The sequence below is a fragment of the Anser brachyrhynchus genome, assembly GCF_964034855.1.
Source record: "Anser brachyrhynchus genome assembly, chromosome: 2".
Taxonomy (NCBI): domain Eukaryota; kingdom Metazoa; phylum Chordata; class Aves; order Anseriformes; family Anatidae; genus Anser; species Anser brachyrhynchus.
Window position 1 is genome coordinate 91,054,743 of NC_137695.1, and position 25,458 is coordinate 91,080,200.

At 38.3% G+C, this 25,458-nt stretch overlaps 1 protein-coding gene across 9 annotated transcripts in view; it reads left to right on the plus strand.

The window, feature by feature from the left end:
• The window catches only part of FHOD3 (formin homology 2 domain containing 3), a 415,825-nt gene that overhangs the window by 377,037 nt on the left and 13,330 nt on the right, over window positions 1-25,458 (plus strand). For 6 of the 9 annotated variants that reach the window (XM_080583589.1, XM_080583581.1, XM_080583585.1 and 3 more), the window contains 5 exons: window positions 5,786-5,976; window positions 7,752-7,944; window positions 13,322-13,345; window positions 15,852-16,023; window positions 18,322-18,483. In XM_080583589.1, the coding sequence (XP_080439715.1) occupies window positions 5,786-5,976; window positions 7,752-7,944; window positions 13,322-13,345; window positions 15,852-16,023; window positions 18,322-18,483 (742 nt within the window). The remainder of the gene's footprint in view (window positions 1-5,785; window positions 5,977-7,751; window positions 7,945-13,321; window positions 13,346-15,851; window positions 16,024-18,321; window positions 18,484-25,458) is intronic. The other 3 variants (XM_080583582.1, XM_080583584.1, XM_080583588.1) reach the window with 1 other exon arrangement.

Consider the following 25,458-nt stretch of genomic DNA (forward strand, 5'->3'; position numbering starts at 1 on the left):
CCTTCTTGGGATGTTCCTACATGTGTTATACCACTGATGGATTACTGTAACAAGCTCTATTCCCACTTGATCTTAGCTGCCACAAATCAAAGAGTTAGGACATGGAAGCCATCCAAGCTGCCCTCTTCAAGGGAATATTCACAGAGTAGGCGAAATCTTGGTTTAGAAAAGCTGACAGGAAAGGAGAACTAATATTTCACTGTGGATTAGGCTGTATTTTGAGCTCCATTTTGTCTACAAACATCTTTCAGAAGCCACAAAGGCTAAACAATTTCCATGCTGTAGATAAACAGAGATGCCCCTTCTCCTGATATGCACATCATATGAGAATTACCTAAGCCTTAGTTCCAAAAAAGAAAAAAAAGAAAAAAAAAAGAAAAAGAAAGACTGGCTCACCCAAAAGGAGATAGAAAGGCCAGAAAAGAAAATAAAATGGTACGATTACTGCAAGACTTGTGGCTTTTTGTTGAAGGACTGAAGTCATAAAATGGCAAAAAATGGAGACACGTGAAAAAAGAACCAAAAAAAATAGAATTCTAAACAAATAAAAGTATTCATAGTTGTATAAAAGTATCTAGGGTCATGCAGGACCACTGTTTGTTTAGGATCCCATGTTTATGAGCACTTGCATATTTGTTCTTTTTACATACTTTAATTTGATTTTTTTTCTCCAGTGGTATTGACCCAGAATTGATATACCTAGCACAGAAGCAGACTCCAGGTTTCTGCAGTTGAACTCAGGGTTGTTCCTAGCAGTTTACTTACCACTATGGCAGGGGAGGTTGCATCAGCACTAGTCTCTTCTGTTACCGAATGAAAAAGTTTTTTTATTTGAAATGTTTGTCTTCTTTTTGATCCCCTTGAATAATTTTCCCCATGCATCCAGAAGCTGGCCAGCTACATAGGAATTGTCCTCCTTCCCCCAACTCTAATTTACTTTTGATTAAAATACAAAATTTCTGGCTTTTTTTTTTTTTATCTCCTGCAGCAAGGTGCATGGTTTGTTACAGATACTAGGCAAGGGAGAAGAAGGCAGCTTTCAGAGCAAGCAGGAGGAAATGTTAACAGCACAGGGCAGGGGACAAGGCTCACTGGTAGGAAAGAATTTAGGATTAGACTAAGAGGTGCACAGGGGAGGAGGAGGTCTGCAGTTGCCCCAGGGACTCAGTGAGGATGTGTGGGGAGAAAGGAGGTGATTGCTGCTCTGGCGTCTGCCTGATACACTGGGAAGCAGAGGAAGGAAAAAAGAAAGGGAAAAAAAAAAAAGTAGGGAAGCTTATGCCTGCCTCCTGCTCTGCTTCAGCAGGCCTTCTCTTGCCTTGCTTGACAGAAGGTATTTCTCTGCAATTATCACTCAAGTATGCTTTCCCTACGTTTCTTCAAACAAAAACAAATGCCAGAAGTCATATTACTTTCCATGGAAGGAAGCTTGCTTGGAGGTGAGGGCACAAGGTTTCTTAGGTTGGGTCATTCCTTACGGTGCCAGCTGCAAGGACGGCTGCAGCTGCTCCAGCTCTGGACACGGGTTAGCAGAGCAAGGGGAGAGGCAGAGGAGGGGGAGGCAGACTGGGGCGAGGGGGAAGGAGCTGCAGTGGCAAATGAGACTTACAGATTTGGTCTGAGAAAGAGCAAATTCAGTTTTTGCAGGTGCCTGACCGCATTGTGGTGTTTCAGTAATATTTCAGGTGAAATGACTAAAGTAGTGTTGTAGGTGCCGTAACACCAAGTGACCTGCATCACTGCTTACTGGTGTTACTCCCCTTCATCCCAGACAGTGTGGACTTTCATAAAGCATTTGCAAGTAGATCCCATATTAGTGTGTTTATTGTAGATTGTTTGAGGAACTAAAATGTAGTGGAAAGGTTTGTATTGTATAGATTTACCTGATCATACCTCAATAAGCACATATATCCTTTAATTTTAATTAGGGGACTGATTTGGGTTTAATCGTTTCCCAAATTATTCTGGCAGGATGCCAACTCTTACCCTAGAACCAGAAATACATGAACAGAAACTCCTTTATACTTTGGTTTTGAGACCTGGCATCTACTTCACTTACAATGTGACCAACAGGGTGCAAGTTGCGCTGATGTTGGTCTTGGGATAATTCTTGTGACATTCAGTGAAGCATGCCAGTGTGGAAATACTGGAGTAGACAGAGTTTTGAATGTACGCCACAGAAGGTCGCTGCACTCAGATGACAGTGTATTTGCAAGGAGCAATTCTCAGAATTTCCTTTGGCACTGAACCAGCTCAGGAAAAGAGGAAGATTTCATGTTCCCTGCCAGAACTCATCCCTGTAATAATGTGAGAATGAACGGTCTGACCCTAAATTATAAACAGCTCAAGCTCGGCTGTGGTCCACTGTAAAAACTATCTTGAACTTTGAAGAAAGAAAGATTTTGTCTATGATTATGTGCATCTTTCTAGTACCCGTGATAAAATAGTTGCCATTTTATTGTGAATTTAAGGCAACATTTGTCATTGGGATGGTATCAGTATTCTATTCAAAGCACTTTGTGGAGAGAATAAAAATGCAGAGAAACAGGTCTTGCTTAGAAAATGTCTGGATTTGTTCACCGCTAAAAGAAACAAGCTGTAGCAATAAATGATAAATGTAGTAGCAAACAATAGAAAACTTATACGAAGTTACTGAGGCTGCATAACAAGTTATGCACTGGCCTTCAAAATACAACTTAGGATAATTTACAGCGATTTTGAAAAGAAGTGCTTTTCAAGCAAAAACCTCAGTTTTACCAGTTTCCCTTCACTTATTTCTTTCATGTTGTTTTGTTTGGTTGGTTGGTTTTTGTTTGCTATTTCTTTGATCCAGGTGTAAAGTTTTTGACCCTTTACAAGGGCTGAATATAAATAGAGGAATAGTGTAATCTGGTGTAGCATCGTTGATTTTAGTACAGTTTTGTACTCTCTGTAGCAGCAAGCTTAGCCCAGAGAATAGAGGAGATTTAGCTGGAAAAGGGAACGTGTGCAGAGCACATTCCAGATGAAGAAACTCTGAAGGAAAACAACCTGATCTCTCAGGACCTGTTCTCACAATTGTAAATGGAGAGGAACACAGCAGGAGAAAGGAGGAACATATCAAATATATCCTACAAGCATTTAGAAAGTTGTTTTTTCTAAATTTATAAATGAAAATAAACATTATCCAGTGTCTGAAAGAAGAGTCATTTTTATTTTGCGTAACAGCCTAAGACCACTGTTTCTTTCTCCTGAGATAAAAAATAGATTTCTTTTTAAAGTTTTAGCAGAAGATAACAGTAAGTAAGACCAGCAAGCTTCATCTCTTTTGCATATGTGTGTAGTGAGTTGTGGAGGAAGAAGAAGGTGTTTCCACCTTCCTCAAAATCCTGGGGGCTGGGCACAACATCGTATGCTGCTGTCCAAGGAGAAAGCTGTAAAGGCTATTTCAGATTACTGTTTCCTTTTATTCAGCGAAGCATACTCATAAAATAATACCACAGCATTTCTTGTCTGACCACCTCGTGTTCTGAGGTCTCCTGGAGCCGCAACGTGATGCGAAGCTCACCTAAATTCCTTCTTAGTCACAGCTGCAGGCAAGAATTAGTGCATCTTTCCCTTCAAGAAAAAATGAACAAAAATTGAATCAAACTACAAACTACATGTCCCTGTGATCATTTATTGCTATTATAAGGTATTTGTATTTGTAATCCTTTCATTGTTAGAAGGCACCCCAAACAGAACAACAATAATAGCTAAAATGACAAGAAAAAGAAAATTACAATGATATTGCTGAACACTGTGATTGCTTTTAAAAAGTTGTGTACAATTACTGATCTAGGTTTGGACCACTGCGCTGATTTTTCATGGTCTGTTAAGGTGAGGCTAAAGTATTGTTTTGCAAAAGGATTTGTACTTAACTTATATTTTCCACTGATCAAGTGTACCTGCTGTTTTATGATAGAAATGTGCATAAAATAGAGAGGCTTGTTGGTCACATACTGATCAGATTGATGCTGCTCAGAATAAAATAAAAGTTTATTCATTGTCCATGCCGCATTTGGATTCACAGTGAAGAGAAAAATGGCATTTGAAATGTCATGCAGGTAGTACTCTAAAGCTGCTTTTCTCATGTGTGCTTTAGATATACCATCTATGGAGAGCAGCAGTGTGTTTATCATCAACAATAAAAATACTGACCTGGAAGGGACTTTTTTTATTTTTATTTTTATTTTTAAAAGCATATGCATTGATATGCTAAAGAAAACAAAAACCCCACAGCTGCTCTACCTCCAGGGCTTTTTTGAATAGCAGAATGGATCAAAGTATGGTTTTATTTCCTCATGAAGAGAAAAAGTCACCACTTTATAAATCATGGCAAGACCAAATACAATAAATATCAGGAGGTTTTTAATCATAATGCACTTCTCATGGCTATACTTAGCATAGGTCTCAACAGCGGGTACTGCATACAGCTGAAAACTTCATTCTGTGTGATACATAACCAAGTGAGGTTGGAACTAATATCAGGAATTTTGGACTTAAAATAAAAAGAAGAAAAAATATGTTGAGACTTAATTCCATTAGATATTGATCTTATCTGAAAAGATTTTAATCCAAAACTCTCCAGAACTGGAATAGCTGGTATCCAAGGCTCATTTCTTTTGCAGCCATTAATAGCTTTTAGCATAGATAGGAAAATTCACCTCCATTCAAGCACAGTCACTCATGCTGCGGTGAACTAAAACCTGTCTCTGTCACTGATTTTTATTTAGCATTAAGGAATTAACTGGAGTACTGGATCATAACATCGCAAACTACTGTGTTTGGAATCTGACGGCTAAATCTGTGTTTTATTGCTTGAATTCATCTGAACTGTGAAGTGGTATTATAAACAGAATTTTTCCTTTCTTAGAGTTTTAGAACATGCTGGGTAGTTTTACTTTTCTCCTTTGTTGTGTTCATATACTTACGTGCTGTGGAAAGGTAGTTAAAGCACTTTGTCCAGTTGGTAATAACATATCCTAAATACCTTCTCTAGACTACTATGATTTGAAAACCTTTTTTGGTTGATGAGTAAAGGAGAACCTCTCTTTCACCTTCTGTTGAATGTGTTGGCTTCTGTCCTGATGAACATTACTGTAGGATGCAATAATTTATTTTAACTGTGTTGATGGATTTTCAAAACCATCATATAATCTTGTTAAAAAAATCATAATGTGTATCAAGGGATGAAAGTTACTACTGAAATCACTAAATTACACGTACTTTGAATAGAGATTTGAAAAATCCTGGCCCATGAATGTTGTGATTAGAAGTAGACCATCTATTAACAAGTCAGTGCACAGCTAGGGAATATATCCAAGTGCTTCCTAAATTGGCAAAGTGTTGGCTGGATACTACAGTGAGCAGCAAGCGTGGTATAAAAAGCTATGAGTAGTAGAGAAAAGGATTAAGGAAAAGTGAGAGAAAGTTTTTGTTGCCTCAACAAAAATAATTGGGTCATGCAATTGCTTGGTGTAGCTATGAAGATTTTATCAAGGGAAAAAGCACATCACAGTATTTTATTGTCCTTTCTTCAGGTCTTTGGCGTCTTAAGACAAAATAAACAGAGAGACATAGACAAAGTAAAACAGAAAGAGACATTTCTTAATTATTTCGCAGTAATTAATAATGTGAATTAATATTGTTCTGCCACTACAGTGACCCTGACTTATACATGAGTTGTGCTGTTCAGATATCCAAAGATACTGTCATAGCATTTTTGATTAAAGTGTTATATTTTCTATTATTTTCTCTTTTAAAGGTTGACTTTGAACAACTCCAGGAAAACTTGTGTCAGATGGAAAGAAGGTGCAAAGCATCATGGGATCACCTTAAGGCTATAGCAAAGCATGAGATGAAGCCAACTCTAAAGCAAAAGATGTCTGAGTTCCTGAAGGACTGTGCAGAAAGAATCATAATCCTGAAGATTGTTCATAGAAGAATAATTAACAGGTACAGAATTAAACTGGTGACAGTACTCTCTTGATGATATGTACTTTGCTAAAATTATAAATTATGACATAATATATATATGGGTTTTTTTAAGTGTGCATAGGTACACATTGCAGCAAGTACGTCTACCAGGATGTATATGGTGCATATGTTCTCATTCACGCCTGTTCAAGAAATATCCTCACTCAAAGAAGTTTCTGTGTTTCCAATAAAAAGAATGAATAATCCAGGCAATCATTTGTTCCCATGTTGCAATAATTGGGCCTTTGAACTCCTAACCCCTTAAAGCTAGCATTTTTGTGACTAAGTTGCTATATTGTCTGTCCTTCCCTGAATACTTTTTAGAGGGATTGGCTTGCTGTCTGGTTAACAAGAATATGCCGTGGCAAAATATTGAAGTTCTAATGATAAATTTGTCATACATGGAAGCTGAAAGGAGTCTTGTACAATTAGTTTTGTAAGCAGCACCACCCCTGTCTGCAAGATCTATGACTACTTTTTTTATGCCTAAACAGTAGGAGGCAGATTTAAGATTCCTTTCTTTAGGACTTGCCGTTGGATTTAGTTTCATCCAATGAAATTAGCCCTAATTGCAGTGTTCTGAAATGTACTTACTCATGATAATTCTGCATAAACCTAAACTTTTTTTTTTTTACATACACAAATTTAGCCATATGAGTTTAAGCCATCGGATTAATTTAGCTATGTTTCTTCAGTTTATTAATGAAATGTTGAGAGATTTTCCAACTTCTGAAGAATTTCCATATTACTTTGGTCAAAATTAGGATCTGCATTCCAAATGATCCCAAATTTGTGGATATACAACTGGGAAGTTAATTCAGTTCTTCTTCTGTTTTCATAATGATCTCTTTTTCATGCTATGATTAAGCAGAAATCCCAATTGCAGGAGAAGGGAAGTGAATTCGCCAATTTACTGTTGTGTTTATCGTATGCATTGTATGAGTAAGAAAAATGCTAACTTTTTCCTATTAAGTGCTGCAGAACTTCTGTAGACTTTTCCAAAAATGTATCTCTTTAAATGCATCTTTCTAGGATTGGGAAAACTTTTATCATCGAGGATATGGATGCTGTTAAAAGAGATCCACATGCATTTTTAAACACTCAGTGTGCTATTGTTGCTCATGCAAAATAGAAGCAATAGTAAAAGTTGCAAATACTAAATACTAAAATAGTAAAAGTTGCAAATACTGTGGAAGCTCTGAATGCCACAGAAGCAGTAAAACTGTGAATTGAGAGTTTCCCAAAATAAATTACTTGGAAGATAATATAATTTTATGGTCATTTTTGTGAACGAGAAATTCTTTTCTTCTTGTGTTTGCTAGCCTGTAAATCTGCATTCTTCTTGTCTAGACTTTCCCCAACATCCTAGCAGCCTCTTTGAAGTTGCTTAATACAAATAAATAGGATTGAAACTTAATAAATATTTTTTTTCTATAACTGAAATGAAATTGGTCATTCACATTCCAAATTAATCATATAAAGTAGATAGAGTTCCATAAGCATCTTATCTCCTTCATCAGCCTGGGAAAATGGACTGGGATGAAGTTATCATAGGCTAGACTTTCATGTTTTTAATTATAAACCATGGCAATGTTATGCAAAAAATCCATGAAAATTTTGTAGTACAAAAGAAATTACAGGAGTTAATAAAGTAATAAATGGATGCAGTGAAATGTTTTGTTTGGTTTTGTTTTTCCTAGAAATGATGAATAAAGATTTTTCCCCTTTGCATTCATTAACACATTGTTTTCCAGGTTTCACTCATTCTTGTTATTTATGGGCCATCCTCCGTATGCAATACGCGAAGTCAACATCAATAAGTTCTGCAAAATTATTAGTGAATTTGCTCTGGAATACCGCACCACCAGGGAACGAGTCCTGCAGCAAAAACAGAAACGAGCTAACCACAGGGAAAGAAACAAGACCAGAGGGAAAATGATCACAGATGTAAGTGGCAAAATATACGTCCCACAGCACCAATTTTTAAAACAATCTTTCACTGAATGTCTTATATGAATTGTTGTTAATCTTTATCTTCATTATTAGGGAGTTATTCTACTGTAAATAGTGGCCTCTGTTCTTCTAAAAGACAAAACTTGCAAGTCCTTGAGTATGGATATATTTTTCTTCATACTAATTTATAGAATGAGAACAAACCAAGATTATGCATCCAGAAAGAGCATCTCTGTGTTGCACAGACAATGCGAAGAATCTCTGGTGGACACTGGAATCTGTGCATACGTAATCAGAAAAGAATATAAAAAGAAAATAAAATACTGGAAAATTAGGCTGCTAGTTGAGGACATCAGCACATCACAAATGATGAAACGTTGTAACCATTTAAGTGGTTACAAGTGAATTTAAAAACTTTTTTCTTTGAATATTTTAATATACACTCTTTAATCTTAGTATTTTACATATTTTAATGTGTATAGATATCTGTGTATGCACACTCATGGATATTTTCTAGTTACCTTTAAAGCACAAAGCAGCCTATTTTATGGGAACAGAAACTTTGGGGTTCTGAAAGAGCTGACACATTTATGTTCACAGTAGGTGCTATCCTTCAAACTTTGCTGATAGTATTCCTGCATTCCAATAAATTAAAATAAGATTAGTTTTCTGAGCATAGTAAGCTTTAAAATCCTCTTGACTTTTTAATCTTTTTTTTTTTTTTTAAGTTGATGTAGTTTGACTCAATCCAAATAAAGTTTTAAGAAGTGCCAGTACTTAATAAAAGTTTCCATCTGTCTCAAAATCCAAATCTGGAGTCTCGATTAGATGAGAGTAAATCATTGCATATGAAGCTGTCCCTACCTTTAGCATGAAAAGTCCTAAGCTGATTTCAGTTTTATGAGTCCTGCAACTTAAGTTGAAAAATTTGTATGTATTGAGATTGATATAAATTGAGATTGTTATTAATTCATTAACTCAATGTCATTTGTAGGTCTTTCCTGGCAATACCCTCTTTAAATCTGGATATCTGCCCCATTTACAGTGAATGTTAAACCTGTGTTATCTCAAAACATTTTCCTCTTGGTCTAACTTCAGGTAAAGGAAGGGGCTGTGATTTTACTTGAAGGATATAATATAGTCAGGCAAATTTTCAAAACTACCGCTGAAGAACTGACATTATTTTATTCAATTGCTTCCCTGATTTTCTGCAATATTCTAGAGGACCTAAAAGATAGCGTTAACCAGAGAGACTGGTAAATTAAAATTTTTGTTTCCTGAGGTAGCTTGAATACTTTTTACTAGTTTAAACAGTACAAAGATGTGAAGGAGTTCCTGTTTTCCTAGTATATGGCATAGTGTTTCTGTCTTACTTGTCTGGGAGAATTGGCCGTGGCATGACTGAGAAGCTTCTCTAAGTCCTATTCCTGCAGGAAATGTGAGAGAAAAGGGAAATGTGACCCTTGGAACCTGGATTCAGGAAGCAGAGAGAAGGGACCCTTTAAATCAAGAAAAAGGATGAGGGTTGATAGGTAGATCAGTGATGAGCAAGGCCAGGATAATGGTTGTTTGCTGAAAATGTAAGAAAAGAGGTAGTTGGGCCTCTCCCAGAAACAAATACTATTGGGAAATGTCATTTGTTCAGTTCAAGACGGTGTTGAGATTTGACAAGAATTAAATGCCATCTGACAGCTGGTATTCCACCTAAATCTTTCAGGTCCACAGAAAGGGAACATTTTTTGCCTACTGCTATTTAATAATTATATAATGGTCTTTAAAAAATCCATTTGGAGGGGGAAAAAAAAAAGCATTCTTTGAAAGTCCCTTATAAGGATGTTCTTTAAGAGAGTTCTTCCTATGGCCATATGGTTATTTCAGGACTTAACTACAACTCTTCATCTATAGCCCAGTAGTTATGGCCTCATTTACATTTTGTTTGATTGCAGTACCTGGTAAAACAGAAATAAAGTTGCATCAGGCTGTTTGTCACAGCTTCCTTTGACTTTGCAGTAATATCTACCTCAAAGTGAGCTTCCAAGTCAGCAGGATGGAAGATATTTGTGTGTGAAGAAAGATGAAAAAGAGGAGTTTTATTGTAGCATTCTGGTGGCTGGGCTTTGTGCCTGCTTCTGATTTTCTTACTCTTTCGTATTTGAATGCATTGGAGAGGGAAAGTATATCAGTAGCGCACTGACAGTATGTTGAACTAGGTAGAATTGTAACACCAACAGAAGAAATTTTAGATCTTGACATTGGAAAGAAACTCATTATAGAAAGTAGTGCTAATAAGAATATTCATGTAGACTTTTATTTTCTGCTTTGGGTGACCTAAAAGGATATTTATTTACTTGATTATTTGATATTTACTTCACTATCCTTTTGAAAGTTTCCTCAGGATCCCCTTTTCATCACCTTATAGTACGTTGTTTTCAGGCAGAAAAGAGGGATTTTAGCAAAAACAGGAAAGGAGTGATCCAGAACCATCCCAGTCCTCGACAGGAAGGTACATCTCACGTATACCTCAGCCCCCTGCAGACTTGGAAGGCAGAGGAGTACTGGCTCTTTGCATGGAGAGAGTCTGCTGGCTCCTCACATGGAGAACTTTCATCAGCTTCAGCAACTCCTCGCAGGGAATAGGGATGAGAAACAGGCACGATGTGGAATATTTCCATCTTTATTTTAGCCTTTTACCACAGATCTTTATGTTTATGTGTTCTTTAATAGCTGAAATGGACTGGGCACTGTCAGTTTAAATCTCAGTGAAAGTTGTCTGCAGGAGAGAGACAGAGCAGAGGGGAAAAAGAGAAGAACAGTAAGTTGCCACAGTTTCACAGGGAAGATTGCCTAGTCTGTGTAACTTTATATCTGGCTTTAGCTAGTGATAGCAGTCACTTACTTCAGGCACACTAAAAATAACAAGCAGGCAAAAGAGGGAAGAAATGCAATTATAGATATGAGTCTGAGCTTTTTAATGATTTTTAATAATAGTAGGTAGTATAAGCATCTGTCTCCCAGATTTATGAAGCTCTGCTTTTTATGATACTTAAGAGTTTCAATTCCAAAATTACTATGTAACAGAAATAATATTTTTAAATGGCAAATCCACCACATATGAATGCTAGCCTAAGGGAAAAATGGGAGGGAGAGAGAGAAGCTCTGCAAATTGTCCTGCAACATCCAGTATTGGATGACAGAAGAACTGAGCAGCCCTTTTTTCTTAAAATTAACATCTTGTGCTGACAGGAGGTATTTAGTATAGGAATATTGTTCCAGCGCTTTTTGGTAATATTACATCTGTTAAAGTTTTCCTAATTTATTAACATTTCTCAGTGTATTTATAATGATGAAATGAAGAAGGAAAGGCAGAAAGTACACAGCTGGGTGAGAGCAGATTCCCTCCCTGAAACAAAAGTTTGATTAATTTATTTTGCTACTTTGGGTCCTGTTCTCTGTATTTACTGATTTACTGGGGGCAGATATCTCTCCAGACATGCAATAGTGTAGGGGACCTTGAACCACTCCTCCTGAGTGGCTTTGGGTGTCAAACAGCAGTTCTGGGTGTGAGCCCCTTCCACCCAGAGCAGGGAGAAGAGAAATGGTAATGCCGTGAAAACTAGAGATGAGCAGGGGCAAACAGAGAGGAGTACATTGCCCTTAAGATAAGTCCTCTGCAAATCACTTTTAGGTAGACTAAATGGACAGGAAGGCCAAGAACTGAGACTTTCCCTGTAAAGAAGAAAACATAATATAACACACTTTGGTTTGGTGTGCAGTCTGTAATGTATGTATTTTGTTCTTGTACCTTTCCCTGAGTGCCTTTTGCATATTTTTAAGCTTAAATCGCTCTCCTCCTGCGTTTTATTTATTAGATAGGTTTGCATTTGGGTTAGAATACAAACATGTTCTTGCTTCCCTTTCTTCTCCTTTCTGTTTCTTATTCATGCCAAAATGTAAACAGTGTCCACCTTCAGAAGAATTGCTTTATGGTGTGACTCCCCACCCCCCGGGGGGTGGAAAAAGCAAATGGATCTTTTCATAATGCAAAGGGAAATACCTGCTGAGGTCCCTCTGCAAAATATCTGCTTGTCTTACTGTCAGTGCCACTGTGTCCAAAGCAAAATAGACATCTCACCCTTTGAATAAAACATATCCTTAAAAAGTAATGTTAATGTGCTGCACAGCACTCTCACAACTAATCTTCTTATGGAGATTGTGCTGAAACTAAGCTGAGGGCCAAAGTAAATCAGGCTTTCATTTTTAATGATGAATGTTTCTGGAACAGAATGTATCAATCCCAGACAGAAATCACAGTTGAGATGGAGATAAGGTCAAAAATATATATTAGTAACACAAGGCAGGGGAATAGAATTGATGGAATGCTACTTTAAAAAAATAAAAAATAAAAAGATGCATCAAATTTCTAGGGTATGTTTATACTTTATAAACAGTCTAAATGAAAATTATGCAAATAAGGAGCCCAGATACTTGAGAAACTGTTTCACTCTGGGAACCATCTATGTGGGGTTTTGTACATGGTGAAGAATTCCCCAGGCACTTGGGAACACAGCTCTAAATACTTTGCTACTTCCCTGTAAACTCCCAAATTCACAAACACTCCATATCCAGTAATATTTTGATATGCCCATTACATTTTATGTAATGTAACTGTCAAGATAATTTTACATGTCTGCTGTCAGAGAGGGTAAAAGCCCTAAATGACAAAGGTTACTTGCATTTCTATAATTTCCAGCTACTGAAAAACTTGTAGTGTGTATTCAGAGACTGCTCAGCACTTGATTTTAGTCCTCTGTTAAACTGAAACTTGAAGATTAAAAAAAAAAAAAAAAAAAAAAAAACAGTTTAAAAGAAGGAATTAAAGCAAGCACATAAGTGCAGAGAAAATGAATTGCCAAGAAGCTGACCTCTGCACTGGGAGAAAGAGCAAGCAGGACCTCCCTGTTCTGAACAGAGCTGGAAAAAGGAGAGAGTCCTTCCTAGTGCTCTCAGTTTCCACAAGGTGAAAAGTGGGCAAGCCACAGCATGACTCAAGGGAGAGAAATGGGATGGTTTAGGGATGATCTCAGTTCATAATTTCTCCAAGAAAAATCAGGAAATTCTATTTCAAATCCTGTCCAACTGACAATGACAGTCTGTTCTGTGTACAATAGGATAGTGGCTCATTAATTAAAAGACATTAGCCAGATGATTGTCTAAGGAATTAATTCCTTATATGTGTTGTGTTTTTATGGCCTCCTGTAACTGCATAAACAGTACCATGGTTACCTCTTATTTTGTTGTGGTTTGGCCATGCTGTCCTTCCTAAATCTTACTGTTTGTCCTTCTCTGCCCTGTCCTCTGTTTCCGGTGGCAGACTGATGAAGAAGAGGATGCCGAGGTATGGTTCTTTGAAGGAGCATGTCATTCCCATTTCCCCTGTGTGCTGTGACATTTAATTTCTAACTCAGATAGTATGGACTGCTCAACTCCATCTGCTCAACTGGAACTATGAACCATGACATTTTTCTCATAGCTTTTTGGCTCTATTGTTAGGAGTGTGTTTTTGCAGTCAGCTTTAACCATATGCATACCTCCTTTCTTGAATAGGGCTATCTTGATCTGAGGCCTTAATAATTTTAAATTTCATCATGTATTTTCTTCAATGTCTGTTTGCTAAACTGCAAAGTAGCTCCACTACCCAAAATATCAGTGATCTGAATGTTATGGGGATCATCAGTTTCATTGGGCTAAGGATTTCAATGATAATTTCATAGTCATTATTAATCCGTGTGTGTCCAACTATAACTATTTTATAAAGTGTTCAAAAGCATCAGGATATAGGGATGCAAAGCAAATTGTAATGGTTATCTTTGCTGTATGAAAAGTGAACAAGATACTTCAGTCACCATAGAGGTAAGCCATGGACTAGTTCATACATCTGTCATAAATTGCTCCTGAAGATGATATTGAAATTTAATAAAGGAGTGAATAAATAATTTAAGAACTATCAACATTTGCTCAAGAGGCTGGGGCTTGGGCATTAATCTACACCAATGTCTGAAAACTAAGGAAGTGGAATTAAGCTTCCTGGCTATGTAGCTTCTCCCTACTGATGGTTTATGCCGTATAGCTTAGGCTACAGAAAGAAAATTAAAGAAATTAGACTTTTTATGCCAAAGTTTAACTATTGTGTGAATACTAACAGTTATGTGAATACTTTATCCTGTGTTTTTTTCTAAGGTGGTGCTCATTACATTTACAACCCATTGTATATAAGCATTCTTAGTGCAAAAACTGCATGTACTTTCATGGAAGTTTCTCTCTAATTTTGGGTGGTTTTCTTGTTTTTTGGATTTATTTTTGTCTTTTAATTTCACAGGTGATATTCTAGCACTTGCACACTCTCCACATCAAAATATTGCAAGCTAATATTTTAAAAATAAAACAAACTTCTCGGTATCAAAAATAAATATCACACTGGTATATTTAGCTTAGTGCCTTGTAGGGATTAGTGTTTTGCTACTCAGCTGGCTGTCCTACCCTGAAAAGTCATCATGTTAGAATAAAATCATCCTGTCACTGATTTCCTGATGAAATATTTTCAGTTTGCAGTCTAACAACCCAGGAGGACTCGATCAAAGCTCGGAAAGTAGGACTGAGCCTTTTCTTCCAATTTACTGTTCTCTGAAAGAAAGGCTCTGCAGGTTTGCATCGCTATAGCTGACTGGCTTGATACCATCAAGTTAATAAGTAATGTTGTTTAGTATGCAGAGGAGGAACAGAATGCAGCACACCTCCCTTTATCTTTGCTGGATCTGAGGAATAAGAAAGATTAAAAGGAAAAAAAGAAAAAAAAAACACTTCAGTTTCTGATAACTGATGTGACTGAAAACACCAAGGGGTATTATTATCTGTTGATGTCTGTTTGCTGGTGAGAGCTTGTCCTTTCTGCAGCTGGGGCTGTATTTCAGATGTGCTGTAATGCTTCTGTAGATGAGAGCAACGGAGAGAACACCAGCACGGCAGGCTGGAGGAGGAGAGCAGCCCCTGGCTCCTGCTTCCAGCACACTGATGCAAACCCCTGCCCTCCTTAGAAAGCCTCCATTTCTCCCGTCATCTACCTGGCTGCATTTCTAGAGGGCTGTTTTCAGCGGAGCTGTCACTCCTGGGCGCTGCGAGCGTGCGATTAACTCGGCCGCTGTTGTTAGCGTTGTTGTGGTGACAGCGAAGTCACGGGTGGGCCGGAGAAGCAGAGGGCAGATTCCAAAATCTCTCTAAGGTTTTGTTTGTTCTGCTAACTGCTGACTGCAATTTTTTATGTTTTGGCCATGGAATAATTTGGCTGGGTGTTTTGGGACTGGGGATTTTTTCAGCATTACTGGTGATGTATTTTAAGTTTACTGTACATATCTGCATTTTAGAGCAGCATGAGAGTTCTCTGTGGAGTAATGCAGAGAGGCAGGAGAGAGATGTCTTGTCCCCAGACCACCCTGCCAGTCCTGCCTTGTCACAGGAAGGTGATGCTACAGGAAAAAAAAATTTACTTGTGTCAGGTCTTGTGCTGTCCCCCTCAATGTCACATCTGACACCAAACCTGGGTCAAAGGTTTCAAAGCCAGCTTTTGCTTTGTACCTTGCACTCTCAGAGATGGGACCAAAATTACAAAGCTCGAGCTAGTGCATCTGTTTTTCCTCTGATTTTGCCTGTGCCCTGCTGCCATTGTGGTGTATTTTGGCTCACGGTGTGTGCTCTGGGAGAGGAACCACCATTGTTGCACTCTTTGGGGACTATCTGTACTCCCAACCCCATCCACAAGAACAAGGATTTAGGCTTCCACCCGTGCAACTTGCAGTCTCAACTCTGGCTTTCTTGGTTAAAACAACAAATCCTCTTTCCTTCTGCAGTCCGGCAAGTTCTCCAGCACCTCACCCCCCTCCCAGGGCCAGCCCCAGGGTCTGCAGTACGCCGAGGATGCTGCAGAGCACGAGAACATGAAGGCCGTGCTGAAGACCTCCTGTGTTGGCGGGGAGAGCACCACGGCACTGGGGGTTCGCACGCGCAGCCGGGCCAGCCGGGGTAAGTGCCGGCAGCTTCCTCTCGGCCACCTTCCTGGTGGCACGGCAGCTTCAGGGTGGCCCGAGCACAGGTGGTGGCCCTCTGGCAGAGCCCTCACAGCTGAAAGGGTCAGAAGACCCCAGTGGTATTTCCATGCTGGAGATGGTGAGCTGGGGCATGGGGACGCAGAATAATTTCCCTGAGGTTTTAAGGTGTGGGTTACAGCTGGAGGGTGTTGGGAGCACAAGCTGGCACAAGTTATTTTCTCTCCCCCTGTCAACTTGATTGCCCACTCACACCCGGTTTTTATTCCTGTTTTCATTGTGGGGCATTCATGGTTAATGTTTTCAAAATGGGGCATTCATGATGTAGTTTTCTCCTTATTTTCAACAGAAGCAATAGAAGGTAGCAATTCAAACGGAAGAGAAAGGACCTTGCAACATTTTAGGAATCATGGGAGAGAAAAGGGACAGGAAAAAGACAATGAAGCTTTTAAAATCTCCCCTGCTAAACTGCAAAGCTACTGGATTAAGTGCAGCCTAGGGACTTAAAAAACTTCTGTGGACAGCCCTGCATCTCCTTGCTGTCCCGACAGATACCTCCTTCTCTGAGGTCCACAGTGCTCTGCTGTTTCCAATGTCAGCATGGGTGATTTCTGAAAGCTTATACAGAGGAAATGAAAACCTGACCCAATCTGCTGTTTCCAACACCTGATACTCTGAAAGAAGGTTTCACTGGTACAACCATTCTTGGCAAGAAATATCTTTGCTTCTTGTCCAAGACATGATTCACTGGTATGCCTCTTCACAAGGATAGTCACTAAACCACTTCCTTGCTGCTAAGTCAACTGGTGAGACTGGGCTCACCAGTTTATTTTCTGTCATCTTCCCCTCATCCCCTCCCATACAAATGCTACCTGGAAGATAGTTTTGAAGTAAAGGGGAATGCACCAAAATTTAAGTTGCTAGTTTTCTGTTTTCATATTTCCTTTCCCTCACATCTAGATATCTTATACTTTCTTGATTCTTTTTGGTGGCATTGATACCATGGCCAGAGCATTCACCACTAAGTGTGTGTGTGTAGTTTGTTAAGGTTTTAAACCCTGGTCCTGTCTAATTTAGAGGTTTCACAGCCCCAATTTCAGAAGCAAGCCAACTAGCTGAAGTACAAAGATGGAATAATTCAAGCTGCTCTGCAACAAGCTGAACAGCTGAAGTAATCCACTGAATGCTAACGAGCAGCATGTCCTGATAATGAGAGTCAGCTTGTGTTCCCCTGAAGAATAGCAGAGGCAGAGGAAGGGTGAGCCAGACAGAAGCTTGTCAGGAGCACTATCATAATAGAAATGCTCTTGACGAGAGCCAGGAGAAAAGCAGCAGAACAAAGTGCTAATCAAAGCTGTTGTTTATTGACATCATGGATGTGATATGGAGCGGTCTCGCCAGTAATTTTTTAGCTGTTTGCAATTCTACCACACCCACTCTTTTGCAAAGCTCACTGTCAGTGTCCTCAATACATACTTGCCTTCAAATTATTCAAAAAACAAAAAGCATGCGGAACAGTAGTCTGTAGTGAAGGAACCAAAAGATGTGTCTGACACAGCTCTGTGGAGTAAGCAGTGCCAGAGACTTGGGTTCGGAGACATGGCTCACTTGTTTGTTTGTGGTTTCAACCAAAATTGCTTATTTAGCTTTTCAGCTTGCCAATGACTCTTGCTTTTCTGCTCATAGCAGCGTATGTGCAGTTGTGCCAGGACGCATACAGCTTTGTGATGAGAAGGTGAATTCTTTCTTGTGAAAGGGAAAACTAGATATGTCTAACCAGATGTTTTCCCCTTTCCATATCCTCTTTGCACAAGCCTGTGATACAGATGCTTAGAAACAGATTGTTTCCTTCTTTTGGTAAAAAAGGACCTGTCCTGCTGATTTTCATCAATTCCTAACATGCGCCCTGTCTTCTAGTCAATGTGTAATAGGAGCAGAGGGGAACGTGGCCACACAATACTCCAGGAATTCTCATCTCCTAGACAATCTTTAGCAGACAGTTGCCAGTTATATGGTCATGAATAAGACTCAAATGCCAAAGGGAATCAAAAGTTGTAATTGCATTTGAGCTCTCCATTCTCTGCTGATACAGCAGAGAGTCTAGGGTATTATTTAAAAATATTCTCCATTAGGCAGAATCGTCTACTTTGGCCAGTTTGAAGTAGCAATGACTGGGCTGCCTTTTGGAATTCTCAAAAAAAAATATTGCAAAACCAAAGTGACACAAAAGACTTGTGTTTTCTTTTTCCTCAATTCATTTGCTGGACTTTTCCAGGCCGTATTGGTTCGTGGAACGCTGGCAATGACGATTCACCTAATGCAACAGATGATGCAGCAGATGAGATCATGGATCGCATTGTAAAGTCTGCCACCCAAGTGCCAAGCCAGCGAGCGGTGCCTAGAGAGAGAAAGCGGTCACGAGCAAATAGGAAGTCATGTGAGTAAATGGCTATTAAACATCTCAGAATAAGCAAACATGCGAGTATTTATGTATCTTGGTGTATGAACTTGGCCTGTACTATGCAGACATTAATTGGTAGTAGTTTGAGAGTATACTTATGATTGGCATATATTCCTCCTACTATTGTTTCAACAGTGTTGTATGCAGTGGGTGACTCTGTCTTCTAGGGAACTTCAAATGTCCTTAGCAGTAAGAGAAGAAGAATGTTTTATGGTGCTTTGGAGTTTCTCTTATGACAGTACTTATTCAAAATTAGAGAAGTCAGATCAGGACCTCAAATACTTGATACTGCTTAAATTTCATAAGGTACTATGAACTGGCATAAAGATTAGTAGTTGTATCTGTAGCTGAATTTAATCTTAAAGCAAAAAGTAGTTTGAGAGATTTTACCTTTAAAAAAATTTTTCTTTTTCATGTTGTATACCATCCTTCTGCAGCCCTGAAAGCAAGATGTGAACTGCTGTTTGGTTGCAAAGTGGTTGTAGAGAAGCTTCCCATGGGAAGAAAAGGTTGCACTTTAATAAGGTGGTCTAGTGATGTAGCGTGTCCACAAGGCAGAGCTGTGGCACCTGAGTTTGAGCAATTTGATTTTGTGCTTTAGAAAATGCAATGCTTAAGAGGCAATGATCTTTTGAGGTTTGTTTTTTTTTTTCCTTATGTGCAGGGACTGCTATAATTACTGTGAGATGGATAAATACCCAAAGGATGTAAGATTTTGGTATTTAATGTCATTCAACATATGTGGCTTTTTGACTACCTTTCCATCCATCTTTTTAGCATTTCTGGGAAGTTAGGACAAAGAGGAGTCAACAACAGTGAGTGAAAAATCACACGGATTTTCTTTTTTTTTTTTTTCTTTGTGGAATTGCTCTAACAAAGTTGGTGATCAAGAACACTTGGTATAAGCAGTAGCTGATTGCTATAAACTAGCATGTGCTGAAAGCATATTCACTTTCCCCAACATGCTAAGAAAGGAACTTCTGCATGTGGCAAGAGTAAAAGCAAAGCCGACACTAGATAGATGAGACAGACCTTCAGCAAAAAAATGAGCTGACACTGGATTGTCTGTCTTACTTTCTGTCATGCACTGTACCGTACCTCCCTGTGGCATCACCTTCTGCTGCTACCCACTTTCCCACACAGTTCTGGTGTTCTGCACGTGCTGACTGCCCTAGTTGGCTTGTGCATATGAAATAAGCCTCATGAATGTTCGGCTATTTCTGTGGTTTATCTTGTGCTAAAATATTTCCTCTGTTAGCAGCACTATCCTCATGCACACACACACAAAAGTCTTATTTCTGCTTTTTACCAGGTACCTTTTTCCCAAGGAAGCACTTGCTGCAGGGAAATAAAAAAAAGATAATGATAATAAAAATAATATATATTTTTCCATGGAGTTGGCTTTTATACTTATTCAGGGAAAACAGTAACAAGGATTAAGCATTTAGTAAATGTTTAGGCTGTGACTGATTTCCACTGTAATTAATCATGATAGACTCCGGCTCTTTTGCTTGTTTGTTCTTCAAGATCTGGATGAGGCTCTAAAGTGGATTAAAAGGCAGTTTCAAAACAAACATAAAGTTCAGTAGTTAAGCATCTCTTTTAGCTGACGTATGCTGAAAGAAAGTGTGAAAGGAGAATGTCTTAATTGAACTATTTTACTGCAATAGATAGTCAATATACCTGAACGATGAAAAATGAGGTAGTTTAACTGTAAAATACACTCAACTGGACTGATAATCTGGCACCTCCAGGAAATGAGCAGAGACCAGCCTTTGTCAATGCAAAATATGAGTTAAACAAGCAGAAAATCTCCCTGGTAGAAATACAACATAATTGAGTCTTCAGGCTCCCATACACATCCTTTTGCTTAGTATTAAATCTATTCGTGAACATCAAAGTGAAACTCAGTTGAAAGGAGTGATTTTCTCTGTGCGTCGTGTTGCATATGTCTAATTGCTTTCAGTGTAGAACTGGAAATCTTGCAATGCTCACTTAAAATTCAGCAAAGGTTTTAGTGAAACTGAGCTGAATTCTGCGTCTTTAGCAAAATCAGAAACCCAGACATATGCACAGTATACATTTCCCGTGTTTTAGGTAGAAGGATCTCATGGACAAGGGATTTTTTTTTTTTTTGCCATAGACAAAGACATAAAAATATGAAATAAAAATCAAGTGATACTCAAGTCATTTATAACTAAGGGAAAACAAAAACAGGAATGTGGAAGAGGTTGTTGAATTCAATAAATAGTTGTAATGGGAAAATGAGATATTTTGGTGTGTTCATTTAGCCATTTTACCTTTTGTAATTGTTGAGAAATGTGACTGTATGCTGTATGCAGAGAGCTTAGTTAGATCTTAATGATGTGGAAGAGTTTGAACTCTCAGGGCAATCAGCAGAACCATAAACTGGGGGGAGAAATAAGGCAGTGAATCATTCAACAGAAGACAGATGGAAACGTCTGCATCTGTTAGTTGAAGATGTGAAGGGTCACTGATAAATCCAGATATGACTGAAGCTGACTGAGAACTAGTAGGAAGGAATTTGTTCAGCAGGAGCTGAAATGGACTACTGAAAGCTAGTGTGCATGGTAAGTACATGATGACTGAGTTCCTGTGATGATCTGCAGAGAGACAGAACTTTATTCTCACCAACACAGTGAAGGCTTTTAAAGATTATATCTGACATTTAAACGTTCAGTGACCAACTGGAAGTCATGGCCTCATAATGGGTGCTCAGTGACCTGCCTACCAGACATATTAGATGGGTGTTATATGTGAGAAAACAACATTACAGTTGTATTCTTTCATTAGAAGCCTCAACAGAAAGCCACGGGATTGAGTGAGCCACAGAAGCTAAAAATGTTCTGTCACCCCTAGAGGTGGTCATTCAAAGACAGCTTCAAGGCAAGCTGCCATGGGAAGCTTCTGCTGTTTTTTTTTTTTTTTGCTCTGATGTCTTTGTTCTGTGTATAAACAGATTCCAGCCTCCAGAGATATCAGTTCAGCATATTTTAAAAGCATAAAATACAAATTAGTTTGCAAATATACTGTTTCCGTTCTTGAAGATTGAGGGTAGCTTTCTGTGAGAAAGGTTTTTATAGCATTATGGGGAGCTGTTCAACTCAGTAAAGAAATAAAAAATAATATAATTAAGATTGTCTGGTTCTTCTATAAGGTTAGGATGACCTTCAGAAACAATGTCAAAACAAACAAGGAGTGCAAAGGAAAATTGGAGTAAGGAAGTTTTAAGAATCGTTATTTTATTTGATAGTCCAAGTTCCAATGGATACAATTGCTAAAGATAATTTTAACAGCTTACAAAACATTATTATAGATGTTGCAACCGTGGAATTGGGGGACCAAAAAATGAAACTCCCTGTATGAGATACCACTGAGATTTCAAAAAACAACCGTCAAGAAAGTAGTTTATTTAATACAAAGAGAGCTGAATTAAAAGACTAAATGCGAAGTGTATAAGCAGAGCCTGCTGTGAAGATTACAAGATGTGAGGTAAGAGAGGAAATATATAAAGAAGACCAAGGCTGTTCCTAAGTGGGAATTTCATGCTATGATAAACAACCTGTATCAATTGTTGCTATTTGGGGAAGGAGAAAAATAAGTATTCTGTTCACGGCAGTTTTGAGACAACAGAAGACACTTAAAGATTAGGAATATCACCCATAAAAGACTTTACTTAAGTACATCTAATGAAAAGAACCAAAAAAGACCTCAATGATAGACAAGTAGGAAGTTGATGCAGTTTTCCTTTTCATCGTGGCTGTTTATTTAGAACATCCATCCCCTAACATAAAATCATTCTTTCAGGACTAGGTTTTTATGGAGATGCCTTGCCGTCTTTGTGTTGATCCCATTGAACTGAATAGATCTGCCTCAGAAGTATGATATAGTGCCCGTGAGTCAGTGTCACAAAGATCATACTTCAGTTTAGTAATAGTGAATCAGCATACAGAGGGTATTCACACTAGTTTTGGCATATACAGCACACTGCCTGGAAAAGTTGAGCCGGACAGAGTAGATTTCTGACCTCTGTGATTGACCATGGCAGGGCTCTGAGAAAGAGCCAAAAGTCCTAAGGTTTCATTACCTTGCTCAAATGCTGATTAAGCCACAGTATATCAAAAACAGACCATCCAACATGCAATTGCCTTAAGGCAACTAGGCTAAAACGTGAACCTGCATGTATCTTCCTCCTTTATGAAGTAATTGTTGGTATTAGCAACCTTCATATTTGAAAATGTGTTTCCTGGCTCCCTAAAGGAAAGGCAGGTGACAAAGAATAGGGATCCCATCATGTTCTTGCTGACAAATAATTTCAAATAGCTGTGCCAAGTAGACAGGTCATTTTTAAAGATGAGTTGAGCCTGAATGGTCATAATGTAGGATTCAAGTGTGACTGGTATTTGATGGTAAGTAGCACGTATTCCAGTGGTGGTTGCACTGGATTCTGCTGGAGGCACTGAATAAGAAAGTTGAATAGCAAGGGCTTGGTTTTCCCCCACATTGTTTTTATCTTGGAGCATCTCTGTGTGTGCTCTGATTTCTCTTAGATTTTATTAAATTTAAAAATCTACTTTAGATTTGTGTTGGAGAATTGGGCTTGGAGCAGATAATTAAATCAGAATTTAATCCAACATTTGAATGCAATGACTTGATTCAAATAATTTGTGAAGTTTAAGAAAGGAGACGGAACTGACATGATAACACCTTGTTCTTTTATTTGGTGTTAGAATCATATGTTAGTCCAATAATATGCCCTGTGACTTATCTGTGGGGTATGGAAACATCTCATAAGGATTTATTGATTTATTTGCATAACAACTTGTGGGGATTAAAAAAATCTTGCAGTCTTTATGCAGAAATGTATCTGAGGCATGACTCAAGTAATCTGTGAGACTCATACAAGGGGACTGTGGAGGAGGTAGGAATTGAATTGAGATTATCTGAATCCTAGACAAATAAACTGAGAGCTGATGGATTAAGTTTAACTACAGAACATCCCAGGTCAGGTATTTCATACTAAATTCCACCTTCAGTAAAAGTGAAATAGGAGTTAGCATGCTGCAATCATGTGCCAAAATAATGGAAAAAACTCTGCCAAAGGACCAGGCTTGGAGACAAGCTTTAGACAAGTTTTAGTAACACATTCCCTGCTGCTTTGAAATAAACATGTTTATAAGCAAACAAAATAAAGGGTGGGAGCCTATTTGAGTCCAGAGGTATGTAATTTTTGTTTGGAAATCATAGGGTGCTTCAGTTAACTTTTTCTTCTTTTCTTTGTTTTTTCATCATTTTTCATTTTCATGTCTCTCCACTTACTTTTTCTGGCTATGAGAAGATACAGAAGTGCCAAAATACCAGGAGGGAGACTGTTCTTCTGGTATTTATAGCCTGACTAAAAGCAGGAGTTAATGGAAATTATGCTTTAAAAAAAATACAAGAAGAAAGTCTATATAAAATACTTTAAAGGCAAGCAACTTTACTTAGAATTTGCAGCTAATTATTTAGGATTTGAGTAACTGGATCCTATCAGGAGTTAGAGGAGGTGTAGAGTATTCTAGTTAGTGATACACATTTAGCAACAATTCTTTGCATTTAGGAAAAGTAAATGTTTTGTAGCTGGTATTCAGTATCAAGGCTGTTCATCCTCACACAAAGTACTGAGCCTTCAGAAGGTCAATACCCAGTTAATAAAAATCTAGTTATTGGATGAAAACAGAGTGTGAGATAAAGCACTTAAAATTCTGGCAGCTGGAAAGTTAGCTCCACTAGATGCCAAGATAGCTAGTGTCTTTTGGATGCCTTTTAGTAGTACATTCTTTCAGCCGTAGGATGGCAAGATCTTTGCAAGAATGAAATGATTAAACTCAGTGGTCTACAATTTAAAAAAAAAAAGACAATAAAAAGTATTAATACTAATTAATATGAATGAATAATGCATACAGCTGACCACCGTAGGTGGTAGCAATGGATGTAATGAGTGTGAGGCCTATACAGTCCCGTGTCTCATCTGTGCAAGAGGCCAACATAAACAGCTGTAGGGAAGAGAACCAGAGGGGCAGGATAATTCTGTGCAGTCCTACGTGAGATATCCTTCAAAACAAAAGGTTTTGTGAAAGCCTGGTTTAAAAGTCTAGTAAAAAATTATCTGTAAAAGAAGCTTAAATTCATTTTCCAGTCGCTGTTTTAGAGGAATCTATGAGTCGTTTCTGTAATGAATTTTATTCTGATACAAATTATTTGCTCTTGGGCTCATATCCTCAAACTTTCTCCTCAAAGCAGCTTTATCATTCTTATATAAGGAAAGTCAGATATAAAACTAACCTAGCCCCTACCATTAAAATCTACAGTACATTCCTTAAGTTGATCAGAGTTCATTGCATAGATCATTGCATACTTCATTGCAGAGATCATTGCATAGATATAGGATATCAGAATTAAAAACGTGATTTATTTAAAAAAAAAAAAAAAGTACTTATTGTCCCCATAGGGAGAAGACAGAGATATTGAGCACTATACAGACATTCACATTTTACATTAACAGAAGCACGGAGGAGATGATGTAGGTACAAGGAGAAAACTGCCACTGCAGTGAATTGTCCCTAGTGATTTTAGAGTGACCACCACTTTGTGTGATTAAATGCCTTGCCCAGACATGCTACTCTGTGGAGGAAGAGGTGACCACAGCTCAGATTTTGGTCTGAGCAAAGAGTACATCCTGGTGGCTGGTGAAGCATGTCCCAGCAGGATTCCACAGCTTAGCCAGGCCATTGCCACATCCTTGTGCTGTGTCACAGCCACTGGGAGAACAAAAAAGAAGTGAGTGATCTGCAACTTCCACTGCACTTCTAGACTAGCACTTACAAGTGCTGGAATTGCTCTGGGTATCTCTTCTCGGCCAAATGGTACTTTCTTTATTACAAGAAAGAA